The sequence below is a fragment of the Podarcis raffonei genome, chromosome 6 (assembly GCF_027172205.1).
Source record: "Podarcis raffonei isolate rPodRaf1 chromosome 6, rPodRaf1.pri, whole genome shotgun sequence".
Taxonomy (NCBI): Eukaryota; Metazoa; Chordata; class Lepidosauria; order Squamata; family Lacertidae; genus Podarcis; species Podarcis raffonei.
This window is the reverse complement of record NC_070607.1, coordinates 83130310-83150183: the sequence shown is the minus strand read 5'-3', so window position 1 is coordinate 83150183 and position 19874 is coordinate 83130310. Positions and strand designations below refer to the sequence as shown.

General features: G+C 40.4%; 1 protein-coding gene across 4 annotated transcripts in view; it reads left to right on the top strand.

The window, feature by feature from the left end:
• ZNF217 (zinc finger protein 217) overlaps window positions 1-19287 on the top strand; it is a 29535-nt gene extending 10248 nt beyond the window's left edge. For all 4 annotated transcript variants that reach the window (XM_053394283.1, XM_053394284.1, XM_053394286.1 and 1 more), the window contains exons 2-6: window positions 6333-8098; window positions 10830-10955; window positions 11900-13441; window positions 16057-16183; window positions 17364-19287. In XM_053394283.1, the coding sequence (XP_053250258.1) occupies window positions 6697-8098; window positions 10830-10955; window positions 11900-13441; window positions 16057-16166 (3180 nt within the window). In that variant the 5' untranslated portion in view covers window positions 6333-6696 and the 3' untranslated portion in view covers window positions 16167-16183; window positions 17364-19287. The remainder of the gene's footprint in view (window positions 1-6332; window positions 8099-10829; window positions 10956-11899; window positions 13442-16056; window positions 16184-17363) is intronic.
• The last annotated feature ends 587 nt before the right edge of the window (window positions 19288-19874 follow it).

The following is a 19874-nucleotide window of genomic DNA, read 5'->3' as shown; positions in this document are numbered from 1 at the left end:
TTCTACTTCAAGTGGTTTTTCAAATGTTCTCTGATACCATTACCCAGAAATAGATCTTATAAAATTATATGATGATATGAAGATTCTTAGTTTCTCTTCTATAAGAAGAAACTCAATCTGATTACTAATCAGTTCTTTAAAAATTGTAGCATCTCAAATTTAAACAGGAATTTGAATAGATGATCGTCTGTGCTCATCCAATGCAGAGTGCAAAATAGATTATCAGTTTGCATTTGTTGTCTCATTTTTGTCTGGAACACCAAGAATTTTGAATGAGCTGTGTGAAGTTGTGCTGTGCCTTGCAATTTGGCTACCTTTTTACAAATGCCTCTTAATTGGTCTTGGAGTTTGTTTAATAAGAGCCTTAATACACAGCAGAGTTGAGTGTTGGACTAATGTGATGAGTTTTCCCAACTGACATTCTTTATCTACACAGTTGAACTTTTAATTAAACATCTGAATTCATACAGATACCTGCTCTGTTCACACATGGCATCTCAGTGAGTCAGCACCTGTACAGAAGCCACCCAGAACTTGGAGTGTTGGCTGCTGCCTACTCACTCCAAAGTAGCCTCATCTTTTCTTACTGAGAAGCACAAGGGAGTTGTGTTCCAGCTATTTTGCTTTCTGAAGCCAGCTGCTTTGCTTGCTGTTCATTCAGGAGCCAACAGGGAAGGAAAATGGTCAGGAGGCAACTTCCTTGTTCCTTTTTTATGAAAAAGTGAAGCCCTACAAGAATGCCATTGTTCTTCCTCCACTGTTGCAGGTAGTATGCAACTAAACACCTGTTGCTAGGAATCACAAGTGGGAGAATTCAGATTCTGCTTGCAGGTTTCCCATTGTCATCTGGTTGGCCTTTATAAGAACAGGATGTTGCACTAAATGGCCTTGGTCTGGAAGGCTGAAACAGAGTGTTCGGCTTAAAGGCTGTCGTGTGAAGAGAGTATAGAGAGGTAAAGCATATTTCCTCATTAAACTGAAGCAACAGTAAAATGTAAAACTGCTGTTAAAGCTTATTATTCTTGCAAGATGCATTGTGGTGTAAAGGTCCCTTAACACTTAAACAGGGAAATTGGAAGTGCTGCAGTGCCAGGTCAGAATTAAGCTACACTATAGAAATGCAGTCTGGTCTGTAGAACTCTCTCAAACAGAAGTGGTCTGTAATAACATACTTTGGTTATGTTTTATGAAGGTACCACAGATTCACTTCTGTTTTCACAAAATACCCTATATTAAAAGCCTTCTAGCAATTGGACAATTATGTTAATAAAAGGTATATCTTCATATACTGTATGTATAATTTTTAACAACCAGAGAATGAGAAAATACATTTGAATACTGTCAAGTAGAATTTAAAATTCGTAAGGTATTTTTGATCTTTCTGTCCTTCCCCCTGCCCTACAAATGGTAGACATGAGATTACACATAGGACTTTCAGGCTCATGTTATTCAACAAAAAGAAGCACACAGAGGTCTGTTCAGCTATCGGAGAAATATGAGCAATGTAGTTTTGCATCTAGCTTAAGATTTAAGGGCCTACTGACATGAATGGTTTCTAAGGTAATGCCTGTAAACACAATTATATTGTTCACAAAGAAAAGTCAGTTGACTGGTGTACAGAGAGAAAATATAGCACACATCTGCCAATGTTTGTTGGACTTAAGTAACAAAAAACAAAACAAAAAACAGCCATTATCCTTGTTGGATGAAGTAATTAAGAAAATATTGATATTTTTCATTACTAGGATTTGCTGGTAGCTTTTCAAATACATGATGAATTTAATGTGCGGTTATCACAGGACAGACATAAATTCAATATATGAAAGTGTTTCTGTTAGTTATGAAGTCAAGGGAAATCTATACAAAACAAGAATTAGCTGTTGGACAGGATTGCTGTAGCTACATGTCTGAAAACCACTAGGAATGATTGGTTCCCTGTGAGGAAAAAGGAGCAGTTCAAACTGCTTTTTTTAAAGCTGCATGTGATACGTACTACATTTTATGTATGAGCACAAATGTGTATTACATAGGAGTTTAATTGACAGGAATAAGCATGATCCTGTGCCTTGTGTGCACACAGGAAAATTGTATGATGAAAATGGGGTAGTGAAACTTTTTTCAAAACTATATCCATTCTAGCTAGTTGAATAGCACCTTTAAAAAAAACACACACACACACTTTTATGGGCATCATACAGTGAGTTGGGCATGGAAACTTTTCAGTTTGGGCTATGATCCCAAGGCTGACCCTGTAATGTAGAAAAAGCTCACATAGGTAGGTTAAGTGGGTCCAGAAATCCAGATGTCATGTCTGCATGGGCAACTCATCATACCCCCATCATTCCTTTCCATCTGCTCACCCACCCTCTCTTGTGTATTTCCTAGAACGCATTAGTTTCTATTGTTCTCCAAAGCATGGTGTAAAGTGAAAGGAAAGACCCTTCCCCTCCCCTATACGTGCCAAAGGCCTTTGTGGGGGGGTTGGAGGCTCCTGCAGTACTGGAATTTAGGTTATAGAGAGGAAGATGCAGTGCTGATCTCTCTTGCTGCTTCTGCCACTTCCCAACATGAAGTGATGTGAACTTCAGTGGGCCTTGATTCCCAGTGATAGGCAAACTCTTTCCTGACTTGAAAGACATACAGTTTACTGTAGTTTTAAATACGTTAACTCAAACTCTCTAGTTTTTAAAAAGGAACAATTTAATTTATCTGCATGGTGATGGTGGTTTGGCACTGTTGCCTTTAGAGAAATAAAGTTCTGTAACTTTTCATGGGTGAATTTTCAACAAAATGAGGAAAGAAGATGATCCAAATTTGTCCTAATTGTGGTTTTCTGGACACAGATTTTTTTTTTTAAAAAAGTTACAGCCTTGTGCCTTATTTTGTATAAAGTCTGCATTGTAGACTGTTCTGTTTCCAAATATAGATTGACATCTCCCATTGGTTTCTGTCATTCTCCAAAGCCTGTTTACTGTGCTTAAAGTGAACACTGGATCTTGAAGCTACAAGAAATTCTCATGTTGATTTATTTTCTATGGTCAGTTTTCAGTACAGTCAGTGGTATGCTTGGGTGTCATTTCCGCATAAAAAGCTCAGTTCCTGTTCCTAAAAGCTTCCTGTCTGATCATTTCATTTGTCATATCTTCCCTTATGACTTGTCATCTGCTCGGTGTTAAAATGAAGTGGTTTACACCAGAAGTGGTTTAGTCCTTGCTGGCCACATGACCTGGAAAGCTGTCTACGGACAAACACCGGTTCCCTCGACCTGAAAGCGAGATGATCCGCAAACCCATAGTCACCTTTGACTGGACTTAACCATCCAGGGGTCCTCTACCTTTAACTTTACTAAATGTAGTGTGTGTACATGTGCCAATTTTGGAAGTGGAAATTTGGTGTTAAAGGGCTTTGGCTTTTCATGCTGACTTCTTTGTTTGCAAGAATGGAGCTTCTGAACCCTAGAGTTACATCCAGTACCCCATGTGGAAAATCTGATCAAGGATTTATGAGTTGTGGGTTCAGAAGACACAGAAATGAGTTGTGAAACTCCAGGTGCCTAGGGTGTTGCTTCTGTATTAACTAGAACATTTGGATTTCAAACCACAAGGAATTTGTGGTGTGCCTGCATGTTTGGCAAGGTCATTTTAGATTTGGAAATGGTTGCAGTGTCTACCATTTTTTAATACAGTACTGACAAATAAATTCTAGCTGCAGTGGGATCCATGGAGCTGAAAGCGAAGAGACATTACATCTAGAAAAGGCATCAAGCATGTAATGGAAGGATGGGGAACCTGGGTTCTTCAAGGGGTTACAGGACTACAACTTCATTCCTCAATCCATGTCAATCTTGGTAGACATAATGCTATTGACAAGTGACATCTCTTGGTTTAATCAAAAGAACCGATGTGGTGGTGTGCTTAGAAATGTTCGACTAGGACTTGGGAGTCATGGGTTCAGATCCCCTGTCAAGTCATGAAACTCACTCTTGACATGGGTCAAATCTCCTATCCTAACAGGGTTGTTGTGAGGATGAAGTGAGGGTGGAAGAACTAAGTGCCTTGAGCTCCTTGGAGGAAATGTGTTATATAAATGTAGCATTTCTTATTAATATGTTTTGGATTGTGAGTGAAGGCATAAGCCTGGTACGCTTGGAGGGAATGCATTGTGTAGTGTGGTTGCACATTGTGGTGTCTACGCCAGTCCTGTGTCGGCATTGCACTTCATTTAACAAAGTTTTTATACTGCTTAACTGTAAATAACATATTTAAGTGGTTTACAAAGAATATGAAACACAGAATTGGAAGGGACCATGGCGGTCATCTAGTCCAACCCCTGTCAATTGGGGAGTGCGGGTGCTTTTTAAAGTAACACAAAACTCTCCTCCCCCCATCTTGGAGAGGAATAGAAAGCTGAACCGTGTATAAATACTAGTAAATAGGGATAAAATTGTTCCCTGTTAAACGGCATATGCTGGTGTATTGTGGTGACTGACTTGGGGAAAAGCTGGTAGTCTTCTGTTCAATCATTATGAACTCATTAGGTGGACTCCAGGAAGACCCTCTTTCCAACCTCTGCCCCCCCCACTCTCACCATTTTATTTGCTTTTATAGTTGCAACCTTTGTGTGGTATACACCCCCTTTTTTATACAAAAGTAGTTTATAAATATTTAAATACATTATTAAATGGCGATAATAATACTGACCCATCTTATAGGGTTATTTAGACAAGAATTAAGCCAAAGTACTTTGAAATGCCGTTTTATTTCTGCCAAAATGCAGCCCTGTACAACTTGTTGAGCTTTCTTTTCTTTTCTTTTTTTAAATCAGAAATAAGTGTGCATTGAAAGCTGGATTACCAGGTCTACTGGACCAGTGAAATTAGAATAATTTTTTATTCTACTTGCTTCTCAATTGAGATTTAAACATGTTATTGCTTAGAATGGATCACCAAAATGCAGCTGCTCAGAAGAGTTTTATTTTAGGGCTAACGTAGTCTTAATCTCTTATCTGGTAGGTCTGCTGCTGATGGTGCTGTTAAGTAATCCAAAGGGTAGGAACTCCATTTGCTGAGTTGGCTGCCTGCTGAAGTAGCAGCAGACAGTGTAGCTTCAAAATGGCTGCCAGATGGGCACTATCCACAGCAGATGTTGCATATAGTCATGAATAAGAGCTTTACTCACACTTTAAATTAATATTAAAAGTTCAACCATTTTTGCAAGGTGAGGGCTCGTATAAAACAATCCAAATTGTTTGGATGCAATACAGTGGAATGTGATTCTGCTTCACCTGACTTTTTCAGCCAGAATGGAAATGTAGATTTAGGATTTTGGAGGCGAAAGAACTTTAGTAACAATCCTGACCAGATTTCTTTCACTGAAGCAGCTTCCTCCATATGAATATAAAAGCATGATGTGAGTATTAACAGTAACTCCCTAGGGCAGGTTCCTCGCAGAAATTAGTAACTTCCTTTGACAGTTGCATCATTTTAAAGATAACTATGTATTGAAATCTGAATTCAATAGCTGTGTTATACTTACTTAATTGTGGAATACGCAGAATTGTTTTTTAGACTTGCCTGGGCAAACTGTTAGCTGTAGTTGCAGTTTTTAAATGAATTCTAGGAAGAATAATGTTGTTTGGACTAAATGTGTGTGTTTTGCAATCATTTTAAAAGGGAGAAGTCACTTTTTATAAGACAGCCTTAAATATTAGCCATAAAAAGCCACTAGCATGCCAAAAAATAAGACAAAAGAAATACCTGCCCACTTTGAACTCCGCAAGAGGAGCTTGGTAGGATAGATAGATGGTCATCCTCTGTTATGAATAAAAATCAGGCTAGTAAAAAGCCGTGAAATGCAACAGTCTGGCTGAGGAGGCATTAAGTGTTTCCTGCTCCTCTGCCTTCCTGCTTGATTTCTGTGCTAGTCGCAGAGAAAGGGCTTTGCCTCCTTTTTTGCCAGCTTATAAATGCAGTAGACTGGACAAGGAGAAATGCTTCACTCTGTCCCTTTTCCATAAGCCCTGCTGCATTTCTATGCTGCGTGGAGAGAAATGACCTTCACTTTCTCCAGCATAGAAGCCTAGTAATACACATATTTTCCTCTAAGCTGTAATTTCTTTTATCGAATTCCATACATTTTCCTCCCTGACATTCCTGGTTATCTATGGTGACTTAAGGGAGTAGTTTATGACTTAATCTGAATATTGGTAGCAGTATAAAACATGAATAAATCATATAAAATATACTAGTTTAATCTCTTGTTTTTAAACAAAAGTATTTTATTATATCCATGTTTCCTTAGTTAATGTTTGTGTGTTAAATCTTCTCTCCATAGGTGGTGAATTTCTTGGTGCTGCTAAACCATTTCCATATTTCTTTGGGCTTAAGAAGACCTGAATTTTTTACATGTGGAGATATATGCAGGCTAGTTTCTTTGAAGTTTAAATGAACTGAAAAGGCTTCACAGAGAGCATAAACAATCCAATACCTTCATTGGAGAACCGATGGGACACTTTTATAAATAGCTTGTATTGCGTGAGGATCTCTACCCCTACCGATGAGCAAAAACATTCAACAAACTTCTCTTGATGGTCCTCTGGGCTTGGACATTTGTGAGTAAACAGGTGGGAAGCCACTGAAGTGGCCTTAATCTCCAACGCAAAAAAGCCTAGAATCCATGTTAACATCTTCAAAGGAATATGCCTACTCAACCTCTTTTAGCATATATGGATGGACCAGATGGCATAGCAAGTACTGTTGGTTCACGTATGGAGAACAATGATGCCACTATGCCAATAAAAGGGGCCAACACAATCTCGTACAAGAACTTGCAAGACAAGTTCTTAATGCAAGGGGAAGGATGCATGCCTTTGGATTGCATGTTTTGTGATCAGACTTTCAAGCATCCAGAAGATCTTGGTAAGCATGTCTTAATGCAGCACAGGCCAACACTCTGCGAACCAGCAGTTCTGCGTGTAGAAGCGGAATACCTTAGCCATCTTGATAAAGGACAAGTGAAAACAGACTTGCCACCCTCAGATGCCAATGAAAAGGATAGCCAAGATTTCAGTTGCGTGGTTTGTGGACAAACATTTGAGGAGGCATATGATGTTGAGGCCCACATGAGAAAGCACAAGGACTCTTTCACTTACTGGTGCAGTGTTTGTGGGAGGAGATTTAAGGAGCCATGGTTCCTCAAAAATCACATGAGAACACATACTGGTAAGCCTGGTTCTAGAAGCAAGACACCTCAAGGATCAGAGAGTCCTATAACCATAAATGAGGTTGTACAGGACCAAGTAACTGAAAGTATTACATCACCTTACAAAATCTGCATGGTTTGTGGCTTCCTATTTCAGAATAAGGAAAGTTTAATTGAGCACAGTAAAGTACATACCAAAGATTCAGTAGCCAGTGATGATGGCTCACAAGCTGATCCAGATGACAAAGGAAATGGACCGCCCAGGGAAGAGTTTTTGCAGTTTTTAAACTTAAAACCACGTATGCCTCTTAGCAATAAAAAGCAAGAAAAGCCTGTGAAATGGATAGCAGAGTTGGATCCGTTCAGTACGTATCAGGCATGGCAACTGGCTACCAAAGGAAAAATTGCTACTGGCCATGGGCAAGTGAAAGAGCCAGGGCATGAAGGAAGTACAGACAATGATGACTCCTCTTCTGATAAAGAAGAGCTTGGGGAAATTTGGAATGCAAACAAAGCAAGCCAAATTGAAAGCACGGGGAAGATCAAGGCAAGCAAAAGTGGAAGTTTCACAGCGATTGGTAATATACCACAAGACAAATTCAAATATCCTGGCCGTGAAGTGCCTTCTATGGAGATGGATTCAAAATTGTCCCAGAACAAAGACAAGCCCACACATTGTTCAGAGTGTGGCAAAGCCTTTCGAACTTACCACCAGCTTGTCCTTCACTCAAGAGTACATAAGAGAGACCGAAAGAATGATTTAGAAGCCAGCTCTGTTGAAGGAAAGCAGCCAAGAGCATGCCTTACAGATGTCGGGACTGTGGATGAGAATGGAGTAGGAGAACGAGGGGAAGGAGGCTCTGAAGATGGATCAGAGGATGGACTAATAGAGACCTTAGGTAAGAGCTACTAAGAAGTTGTGATTCCTTTTTAGCTCACTTGTTTTGTTCACATATCCATTATCTAAACCACATTGATTTATTTTTTTAAAGTTACTGACCGAGATTTTTGCTAGTAATGCTATATTAACACCCTTCTTCCTAGGTGCAGGTACTCAGCATTTTGCTGCTTAAAAGTCATTGCATAATTCCTTTCTTGTAAGTGCACTTAAGGGAAGGATGCTTGCGTAATCCTTTGTACAACATGTTCCATGTACACATGACTGCATCTTGTCCTTTCTAGCAATGTGCAGACCTGTAGTTCAGGTTAGTATAATGGAGCACTAGCCATTCTGTTGATGGCTGAATGACTTTTGTTTCTTTGCCATAAAACCTGGAGAAACTTCGTTGTTTCTCAATTCTTTGCCAACTGGTACTGAGCTCCAAGCACTATAGGGACATGTTTGTACATATTCATGATCATTTAGGTTGTGGTGTCATTAGCGCATAGTTGCTAGTGCATTAATTGTTAAAATATGAAAATTTTGAGAAGATAAAAATTACTCTTATTTTATGAGATGACTAGGTGCATTTCCTGTCCATGTTTTCTGTGTGCACCACCATTCTGCAGCCGTAAATGAAATTGCACCTCCAAGCAATGGCATTAGAAAGAACCTAAAACGCCCTTTGTTGATTATAATACTGTGCTTGCTGCCCTCTAGTGTTATTTCATGGGAGTTGCATGTAGGAGCTAGAGGGAGGGAGAGAAAAAACTGTTTATATGACTATCAAATGAAGAACTGGAACCTGCTGTGATGAACAGATAACAAAAGATTTCCCTCCTTTAAATGTGTTACAGAAAACCAGGCACTTGTTAGGGTGAACATTTTTTTTTACTCAAAACAATTAATTTTTATAAAAGAGAAATTCTTCTGTTCCAGTACTATGAAAGACTTATACAAGCAAATGAACTATGAAGGTGTCCCACACTACCGTTACAATATTTGAACAAAATTCTGTTTACTGTTGAGCTAAAATACTTCCATAGGGTTGGGTTTAATACTGTACATTCAGTAATAATAATAAATAATAATATTTGTACCCCACAGATTCGGTAGATTTGTTTCAACTTGTGCAGTGCACTTTGGGTTTGTTCCTCTTGGAAGTCTAACTTTACATTTTGTTTTTCCAGTACATCTCTTGTTGAACTAGCAATGCAAGTCTAATAAACTCATTATGCCCACATACACCATGCCACTTAACATTATTTCTAGTTTGGGGTGCGGCTGGGATACAGCAACCTTATGTGTTGCTGTTGCATGCTCAATAACCCAGCCGAAGTGTGTGTGTGTTAAATGGCCAACAAAACTCCCAAACAAACATATTTAATCTCCATTCTGGTGACTCCTGCTGTTTCCCCCCTTTAAAATGGCCCCAACACAACATAGCATCAGGTCATTTGGGGATTAAGAAGAATAGTTGGGCCACCTATAGACTTGAGTTAAAGCTGTGTCAAAAGTTAAAACTAAAAACCACTCAAAACATCAGCCCCCACCCCCTTGTTGGTATGGTTCTCCATTCTCAGGTGCCCACTCGGAAGCCCCGTCTGGTGGAAATTGCTTGAAACTTAGGAGACCTCAAGGGAAATAATCTGTGTTCTCATGGGGTTTACAAACTCAAAATTAACTCAGAGTTAATTTTGTTAGAATACGGTGCATAGGCCAATTGATAGTGATGTTGATGCTGATAGTGTGTTAATACACTGCATGGTAGTAAAGGAAAAGGAGCTGTAGGGGTAGGAGATGCATGGCTCATACTGCATATGTGTCTAGTGGTGGTAGCCACAATAACGCATGCTGTTGTCATTATAGATGCCGAACATGCTTGGATCCAGTACAGTGGTACCTTGGTTCCCAAACTTAATCCGTTCCAGAAGTCCGTTCCAAAACCAAGGCACGTTTTCCCATAGAAAGTAATGCAACACGGACTTTTAAAAACAACCCCTAAAACAGCATTTTTACTATCTAACAAGACCATTGATCCATAAAATGGATCCATAAAATGAAAGCAATAATCAGTGCACTGTAGTATAAAATAAATAAGACAGTATTGTAGATGATAAAAATTAAAATTATTTTTTTTCCTTGCCTGCACTGATGATAGTCATTGTTTGGAGGGGGGACTTTTATCCATTTCCACAGTCACACAATCAATCAATCAGTTGCTGAACTGGGTTCCAGTCAGAAAAACAAGTCACAAAAATGAAGTCACAAGTCAAAGTCCCATAAAAGTAAGAACAAGCCACACAAACAAAAATGCAAAAAAAAGCAAAAACAAAAGCACCAAATATCACCTCAGAACACTGCAATTGGAAATGGAAGGCTTCAGTTACAATGGGGGGGGGGACAACAAAAATAAGCAGCGCAACAGTACAAACAGAAGGCAGGAAGATTTAATTACGATGGGGGGGGGGAACACACAAATAAGCAGCACAACAGTACAAACGGAAGGCAGGGAAGCTTTAATTATGATGGGGGGGCGCAAATTAGCAGCACAACAGTACAAATGGAAGCTCAGGAGCACATTCGGCTTCCAAAGCAAAGTTCGCAAACTGGAACACTGACTTCCAGGTTTGTAGTGTTCAATTTCCAAGTTGTTCGGGAAACTAAGCTGTTCGAAAACGGAGGTACCACTGTATTCACTTTTATAACATGGTTTGTCTGTGTTTTTTCTTTTTTTCCTCTTTCCAAAGATAAGAACGAAGATGGCATAGAAAGGGCAAAAGTTAAAAACCTTGGCGCCTCTAGAGAATGCAGCTATTGTGGGAAGTATTTCCGCTCAAACTATTACCTCAATATTCATCTCAGAACTCACACAGGTAAAATGAATTAAACTCTCTTCACATTAGTTGGTGCCTGAACTGAAGGAAATTTCATGATTAGGATAATTCCAGCTTTGGTGTTTGATACACTTCCCAGAATCAGCTTACTGCATGCTGAGGAAATACAGTAGCCCCTAGCTGTGACCTCTAGACAGATGAGGTGGTTAAGAGCTATGCTATTAACTCCAAATGTCCAGAATTGTGAGCCAACTGGAAAGGATATTGGAAATTGAGGGATTTACAAATAAGAGAGCACTGCTGCTTCCCTTTTAAGATTTTAGTCTCTTTCCATAGTATGTGGTGTTCAGTGAACTCCAGAGAACTGTGATGTTCAGTGCTAGAAGCTATATGTGTGTTGGGAGGAGAGGCTGTTACACTTCCATATTGGCTCCAGGAATGTAAGCATCTTCATCAACATTGATGGCTCAGAGCCCACCTCAGAGATTTAGCTTGTAGAAGGACGTGGAAATTCTCAAGTTGCTTTGCCACTTGCTTGAGGGTGGGGGAGTGTGGTAAAGGTCCTTGACATGCCTTATGCTATTCCAGAAGGATGTGATGACACTCCTTAGTGTTCAGCTTCAGTTGCTTACGGCTACATGGCTCAATCCTGGCTAACCAAGAGACTCACACAGTGATGCTGACCTCTTGAAACTGTATGCAACTATAGGGAGGATTATCACTTTGGCTATATGCTTTGTTGTTTATCCTTACTTTTGTCATGTGTTTAGCAAAATGGTCATCTAAACTAAAGCAGCTAAAACTTCCTCTAAATCAAAGAGATATTAGTACTTAGTGAAGCTCCAGTGTTAGATTTTGGCAAAATATTGATTCCCCCAGCATATTTAGTGGAGATGGGAAAAGATAGCACAGATTCCCTTCTTGTGTTCTTTTAGCAGAGGGAAATGGTAACAGCTCTGACTTCTCGTTTGCAACTCTTTCAGGTGAAAAACCATACAAATGTGAATTTTGTGAGTATGCAGCAGCCCAGAAAACATCTTTGCGATATCACTTGGAGAGACACCACAAGGACAAGCAAACAGAAGCTACAGCAGATGTGAAAATTGACAGTAAAGGTTTGCTATCTTCTCAGGAGATGGGCTTTTTGCCAGTCGGCAATTGTGTTCAGGAAACCAAAAATCTGAAAAGGCTCCTGGAAGATGCCAAAGATGCTAAAGGAGGCCCACCTGTAAAACAGCAGAAAGAAATGCTTTCCTCTTTTCAGACTGCACTGAACAATATCACTCAGGACACAAATAAAGGTACAAACTATGGTGGCTCAAATGATGGTGCATCAGTTCCATGCCTTGAAAACTTAAAGTTGGAAAAAAATGAAATAGAGCTTCAGGAAAACAAGCACGTTGATAGGTGTGAGAAAAGGAATTATGTTTTGCCAGAAAGTGTGCTTTATTCTGGTGCTGTAAAAAGTGAAACAAATATGGCTCTTCTAAGCGACATTTCAGAAAACTCGAAATGCAGACTAATAGCTCAAGAAAAGCCCTTAAATTTATCTACTGGCTGTTCTCTGGATGCTTCAGTAACTGCTGCCTCTCAGTGCTCCTTAGCAACCAGCACCTGCTCCTTTTGTACTTACCGAACACTATATCCAGAGGTTCTAATAATGCACCGGCGATTGATGCATAAGCCCCCCAATAATTCCAACGCTGCTAATAAAAATAGCATCAGAAATAGGGCAGCTCTTAAAGCCAGACGTACTGGATGCCCACCTTATCTTCTGGGAAAGGATGTGCACCCTCTGCCTCTTAACCCTGGGAAAATCAAGACTTCCTTGCCTACCCAGTCAAAATCCCCGCATGTGGAGAAGGCTAAACATTGTCCCACTCTACGGAGCAAAGCACCCATTTTTTCAGCGTTGAACTCTAGCAGCTCGGCACCAAGTAACTTGAAATCATGCAAACTGCAAGTGATTGGAGGTCAGATTACTAGCTCTAGACCACAGCATGAAACCCACAACAGCCCCAGTAGCACTCCTGTACAGGATAGAGGGAAAAAGCTGGATCCTAAAGCAAGAGTTTTGGCTTCTCAATTAGGCATAGCAAGTAGCAACATAAATGGCTCCCTTGAGACTCCGTTGAACGAATCTGCTTGGTCAAGCAATCGAGGAATAGAGTTTCTCAGTAACAGACCTGCAGGGAATATAAACTTGGAATTTGATGGACTGCCTTCTAAAAGAGCAAGGTCTAATCTTTTGGCTCCAGAACAGATTGACCCTATGCTGTATCGGAGAGGGAACGATGCTGGCAGATTACATATTGCAGGCAGATATGCAGGTCTGCTACCTCATGAATATTCACACACCAAACCTGCTGCCTCATTCCTCCCAGCCAAACAAGGGCTCATGAGCTCTGAAGTAGATGCTATAAATCCAGTGACTATTCTGAAGCCATACGAAACATATGGTCCTGGGCCATATTACAGTTCCTGTGGATCAAGTAGCAGCCAAGTCCCCGGCTCTTCAAAAGAAGGTATTCACATTGTGTTTCAGCACTTTAAAAACAAACTAATGCTTTCTGCTTGCTGAATCAAATTATCATGTTTTAAGTGACTGCACTGCTCACAAAAACTAGAATTTACCAGCCATTTATCTAATCCTCAGTGTGTATTTAAGAACTTGGATGTGATTGCTGTTGTCTCATTAATCCTGGGCTTATTAAATGTATCTGGGGGAAAATAGGATAGCAGACATATATTTACTTGCTGCTACAAAGTGGTGCCCAATCACAACTATGGCAAAAACTTGGATTTCTCTGTGGGATATTTTGACTTCTGCCCCAGAGGAGATCAACGCATGGCTTCCACTGTGAACCCAAAAATTTCCCATCTAGACATTGTAAGATAGGTCACTCTGTTTTTCTTTCTCTGACCAATCACCAGTAATAATTTCTTTTTTAAAAAAATGAGAGTGATCACTTACCGCCTCCTTTACTTCCCCAAGGGCTTACATTACCAGAAGACAGGGATTTGGCACCACACTATGTTTTCACACAGCATGTTGCTAAGAGCAGCTGCCTTCAAGCTGCATAGTTTCTGTTTTGCAGAAACTGTTGTGCATGTAGATTTTATGTCAGCCACCCTGGGTGCTCTTTTGGGAGGAAGGGCAGGGCAGGAAAAAAGAACAATTAATAAAAAATTAAGGGAGGGAGAACAGAGCCCTAGTTCCTGCTCTTTGTTATACAGCACTGGATGGGTTGGGGGAGGCTAGGTGTGGGACTCCCTGCCTCCTTTTCTAAACTTTGTCAGTAACTTCTTAAAGCTAGAAAGAAAAGTTATGCCCTATGCCAGGTGGGAGAAGGCTGCAGACATGCCAAATTCATGTGTATAGCTGGTGACCACACCTGCTGGCCTGAGTCTTTAGGTTCAGGTGGTGACCATTTTGTGCATGTCCAGTTGACATGTGACCAGTGACGTATGGGTTGTTTGAATACAGAACAAGGGCAGAACAGTATGGGCTTATGCGCACTTGGGGGCCAGGAATGGAACCCCCACACAAAATGGCGACTGCCTGTATATGTATGCCAGCTCAGAGAAAAAAGCATCAGCACAAGATGTGCTACCTGGACTTAGCTCCAGGGCCAGCACAACGCTTGAGAGTACCTGGGACAAAGTACTCTCACTAAAATGCTGCCTTGTTGCCCCTCCTGAAATAATAGTTTTCCAGGTGCAAGGGGAGCAGCAACAGGCACAAGTGGGAACAGACAGCAGTTGGGGGGCCATGCAGTACTGAAAGTAGCGGAACTCCAGGTTCCTCAGCACAGGGAAGCACTAGGTTCAGTCACGTGGCTGCAGCCGCAGATTTCATTTCCCCAGAATGCTTCAGAGCTGCAAACTGAAATTGCGGAGGGATTACACATTTGGGTAGGGCATTGGGTTTAGTGAAGATGGTGGCACTGGAGCTGCTGGGCTCTTCACAGGTCCCCCCCCAAAACACAGGACCCTTCACAGGTCCCCCCACCTAAATTAAAAAAGGGAAAGGGGATGCCATCAACAGCTACTGGACCCCTGGGATTTTTCCAGCCATGCCGTGTGCTGATTCAGCACTTGCCTGAATCATGTGACTAATGCACCACATGAAGCAGTAGTATGGTAGTGGCTCATGTTGCTTTATCTCTGCAATGGTATGGACTTACTATGGTTGTATGTCACAGGAGCAGTTCCTGAATTTCATTAGTGATATATAATTGCTATTCGCCCTTGGCTGCAGTGAAGTAAGAATAAAGAAAGCATGAGGAAGCATGTGGGAAGTGCCTGCACCTACATTTTCATGGCTGTAATGGTGACAAGGCATCCCTCTTGTGCCACTTCTTTATTTCTATTTTCCAGAGTGGTCTCAATCGGATTATTTGTTTTGAATACTTCAGGAAATTATGTATGCTAAGAGTTGGGACAAGCAGCGGCTAAAGTGCTTTGCTGCCTCAGGCCAGGGTTTTCGCTAGATGATTTGAACCCACGGTTCTACAAACTCGCTGCCTTGTTTTGCAATAAAGCTGCATTCCCGTGGTTATTATTCCAGCACAAGTCCCGTCCTCCCCAAATTTGGGTATAAAAATAGCAAGTCAGTTGTCTTGTGGAAATAAATTGGTAACAGTGCATAAAACGGGAGTTTGATTTGGCTTGTGCAAGGAATCTGTGCTAGTCTTGTAACATTTTTTTGCACCTCCCACCCAGCTTTAAAACAATTGGATTCATGTCATGCTACAAACTGCTTTTGGTTTCAAAAGCAGTTGGTGCTGTTTTGAGGGGAAAGCTACTGTGTAGCAACCCCCCCCCCCGCCTTGAGCTTGTGCAAAAAAATTCATGGTTCATTGGCTCCTGACCATTGTGTTTCGTTGAGGTATGCAGATTATTATCATTGTCTGAAGTAATTCTTCCAGCATTTTGCATTCAAGATAGATCCAGCTGAGTTCATGAAAACGATCAAAATGTAGTTGCAAAAAGTGTGTTTATAAACAAGTTATTCATTTGAGCAAGGGCAGAGGAAGAATGCCATGGTTATTTCACTAAGTTCTTGAAATTAGTTTTGTGGCTATTTCTGGCCTTACTGGTAATGTCTTCTAATGTGCTGGTGTGTTTTTTTTATTAGGAAAAAGGCCAGTGTCGTATCAACACTTGTCTAGCACCATGCTGCAGAAAAGAGGTTACGAGAGGCTTATTGGCAATACACATAATCGACTGAATGACAAGAGAACATGATTTTGCTACAATTAATGGTAAACAACTTTTTTAATAAAAAAATTAACCTCTGGAATAAGGTTCTCGCCCCTCCCCACAATTCACATATTGGCAGGAGGAACACAAAAAAGTCATGAGAATTGATTGTTGCAGACCCTCTTATCCCAGAACAAAAAGTGGGCATTATGTGCTTATCAGTGGTCAAAATGTAAAAATATCATGAGATACAACTAAAAGGGAGTTACTGCCCAGCATGCTTGTGACGTGCAGCTCATTATATGTTGTGCCATCCTGTTGTAGTTTAGTTTCGGTGAGTTTTAAGAGCTTTGCTTCTTTATGTGAAGCACAGAATCTTTATTGAAAGGCACTGGTTTATTCCTGTTCTCATGGTATCTAAAATAATGCTTTGATTTGCTTATGCTCAACTTTCGTAATTGAGATGGCTACCCAGGACTATTCAGTTTAAATATTCCCTGTTCTGTGGTCCTGCTGCCTGGCTGTCTGAGAAACTAGGGTGCAGTCCTAAGCTGTGTGGTTTCTCCATTTTAAGGAGAAAAGGGTGCTGTGTGAGAGGATTTACTCTGTTATGTAAATATGAGTTACCAAGCACTCTTACTGGCCCAGTAGCTTTGATATTCCAGTGGTCAGGGTTGTCCTATATTGCTGGCCCAAACAGTTTAAGTATCAACACTTTTTAAAGTAAAAATGTTTGTGTGTTGACATATCTCAAATAGTGTATGATTCACCTGAAGATTCCCCTCTTCACCTTCCTGGAAATGTTTTCTTACTTAGTTTTCTAAGTGTGTGTCCTTCATTTACCTTGCTTGACACCCCCCCCCCCCAGTTTGACTTGTTTACAAGAGGATACGTGGTTAAGGCCATTTAACGGGAACATTCAGGTCCTTGGTAGTGCACTAAAACTAAAATATAACTCTTGTAAGGCAAGATTGAGGGGAAATGGGTAACACAATGGCAATGTGTCGCTGATCAAGCATTCCTTTATGTAATTGGGGAGAATTTGCCAAGGGGTGTGTGTGCTATTTTCTTGTTCTGGCACCAGAGTTTATAATCTGTAGCCTAAAGTTCAACACAGTTTTTCCTACATTTGTAATCACTTCTAAGTAGTATTATTTCTGAAGCTTCCAGCCCCACTATGCTGCTTTTTTTGTATCTGTTGTGAGTCATTGCCATAGAACCCTTTTTGTTTGTGTGTTCCAGGTATGAAGATGCAAATTTTGATTTCCCTTGCAGTTCATCTCTTGAGAATAATGAATGATGAAAGCTACCAAACTAAGCTGTGATTGTACTGTTGTATAGAGAGAAACACTACAGTTCTGTAATGGAAGGTCTGGCCCCATTTGTACATTGTGGACCTAAACACTGTCTTCTCAAGACTAGCTTGCAAAGAACTGGCAAATGCATCTGTTCCTGATCTTGAATAATATTTTTTCTCAGAATTATCATTGACCAAATATTCAATATAAAGTATATTTTTGCATACTTGAGTGCTGCTGAAAAGAGATCCAATTTAGAAGCTGTGTGTAACCCTTGCACCTCAGGTAAATCTGTGCATTGAGTGTGTTTGGTTTAAATACTGGGATTATTTTTGTATAAGGGTAGTAGTTTGTCAAATTTTGTTTTGTGCTTTAACCTATGTACATTTTTGAAAACGTTTCCAAATGAACAACATACTTTTGTTTTCATCTTATGCAGTTTAAATACCAGCTGGAATAAGGCAAGAATATTAACACAAGTACCACAATCTTTTCAAAGAAACCGTGTACTTTATTTTCTATCAATAGGGAGTAACACGTCTCATAATCCTTGGCATGCAGTCACAATTCAGATAAAATGCTTTTTGGCCTCCAAGCTATTACTGAAGAGGGAGTTGTGCTTGCATGAGATAGATTCAGTTTACCCCTCTTCTTCCTAAATACTCAGTTTTGACTCCACAGATGCATCATATTGCAAAAATGCATAGCTTTAAAAAAATTTTGTACATATGCCTGAAGCAGAAAACAGCATTCCTGTTGAACCCTGATGCAACTTGTTGTACCAGTTACAAAACTTTATATTTGCAAATATAGTACTCCTTGTTTGTCCAGCAGCCAAAGCAAGGACATGACCCACCCATTCATGTAGCTGTATGCATGGGAAAAGATTTCCACATGGTACTATGAAGTCCTATTCCACTCCCCACCCCACCCCCACCCCAACATTCCTGTCCATTTTGGGCCAGAATATAATGTCATGTGCACTGCCATTACTTTCAACTGAAGGCCTGTCTCGCCTCCCCCCCGCCCACCTCACCCCACTCCTCCACAGATCTGTGTATAAGGGGCAACTGTGGGCCTTCCCATGTTGAAGGCAATGGCCTGCACATTTCATTGTGCCCAGGGCTGTATTCACCAAAGCAAAGAGGAATGATGGTGGCTTTACTTAGGGACCCACTCCTTTACATTTGGAACTGTGTGCTGTGCATGCAGTGCAGCCCCAAGTTGGTTTGATAGCCTTGTCAAGGAACTGTTGGGGTTTTTGTGTGTGTGTGAACCCAATATTTTTTCCATTGCACATGACAATAATGAATGGAAGAGCCGTCTTGTTACCAGCCATGGTGCTGTGCATATTGATGATACAGCATGTGAAGCCTTTAATGACTCATTCTTTTCTTTGGGTTTGGATGTCAAACATTTCCAGGAAACAAATGGTTTCAAAAATAATTTTTGCACTGTTGATTGTGTGTTTCTTATCAGATGTAAAACAGCAGAACACAGACTTTCTTGGCGATTACCCCACAACCCCATATGCAACTTTGAGACATTTTAAATTAATTTCTTACTTCCTGTGTATTAAGGGATATGTAATTTTGATGTCTCTGTAAAACTGGCAATGTAATGAAGTGCTGTGTATCAGGAAATTGTACACAATTTACCATTTTCCTGTTCATAAGCTGAGCCATATGTACATAAAATCTAGATTTGTTTTCCTAGTTTTGCACTTTTATAGCCTATTTTTTGAAGATAAATTTGCGTGGAAGATGGTTATTCTATTTTTGCCTTACCCTTCAACGAGTCTTATAGGATGTGTAAAATAACTTGTCTGTATCCTTTTTTTCAAGTAATAAATCTTAAAATATAAAAGACCAGGGCTATGTTTAACTATAGTTTGTATGTTTTTAAAAGAATCTTCCTCTTCGTTTTGGTGCAGTTTTTCTAAAACTCTCAGTCTCTTTTCAGTTTGGAAGAGAACAAAGAACGCTTTCAAATTTGACTTGGGACATCTCTCTCGTGTTACCTTTATTATGTCACTGGAGCTGCTCCAGCGCAAGCTTCCTCCTTCCCTGCAGAAATTATAACACAAGTCCTGCACTTGCTGGGTTGGTTTCTGGAAGAGGAGACACTGGTGGATCCTTTCCCCATGGCCTGGGGTTTCCAGTGCTCCTTTTGCAGCACAAAACAAAGCGGTGAGCATATATTGTGAAGTTAACACAAGAGATGCCCTCAATTGCAGCTGTACACCCAAGCATTTCCACACGGGAGTGCCATGAAAGCCCTGTCAAAACAGGATCTGCAGCAGCAGAGCTTTGTAGATTGCAGCCCTGGTCTCCAAAGTAGGTTTTGCCCATCAGTATTAACTATGGGATACTACTGGTTTTTTTGGTTTTTTGTTTTGCAATAGCAATGAGTATACTGGTACAAATTATCAATTTGTTGTATTTATTTCCTACCA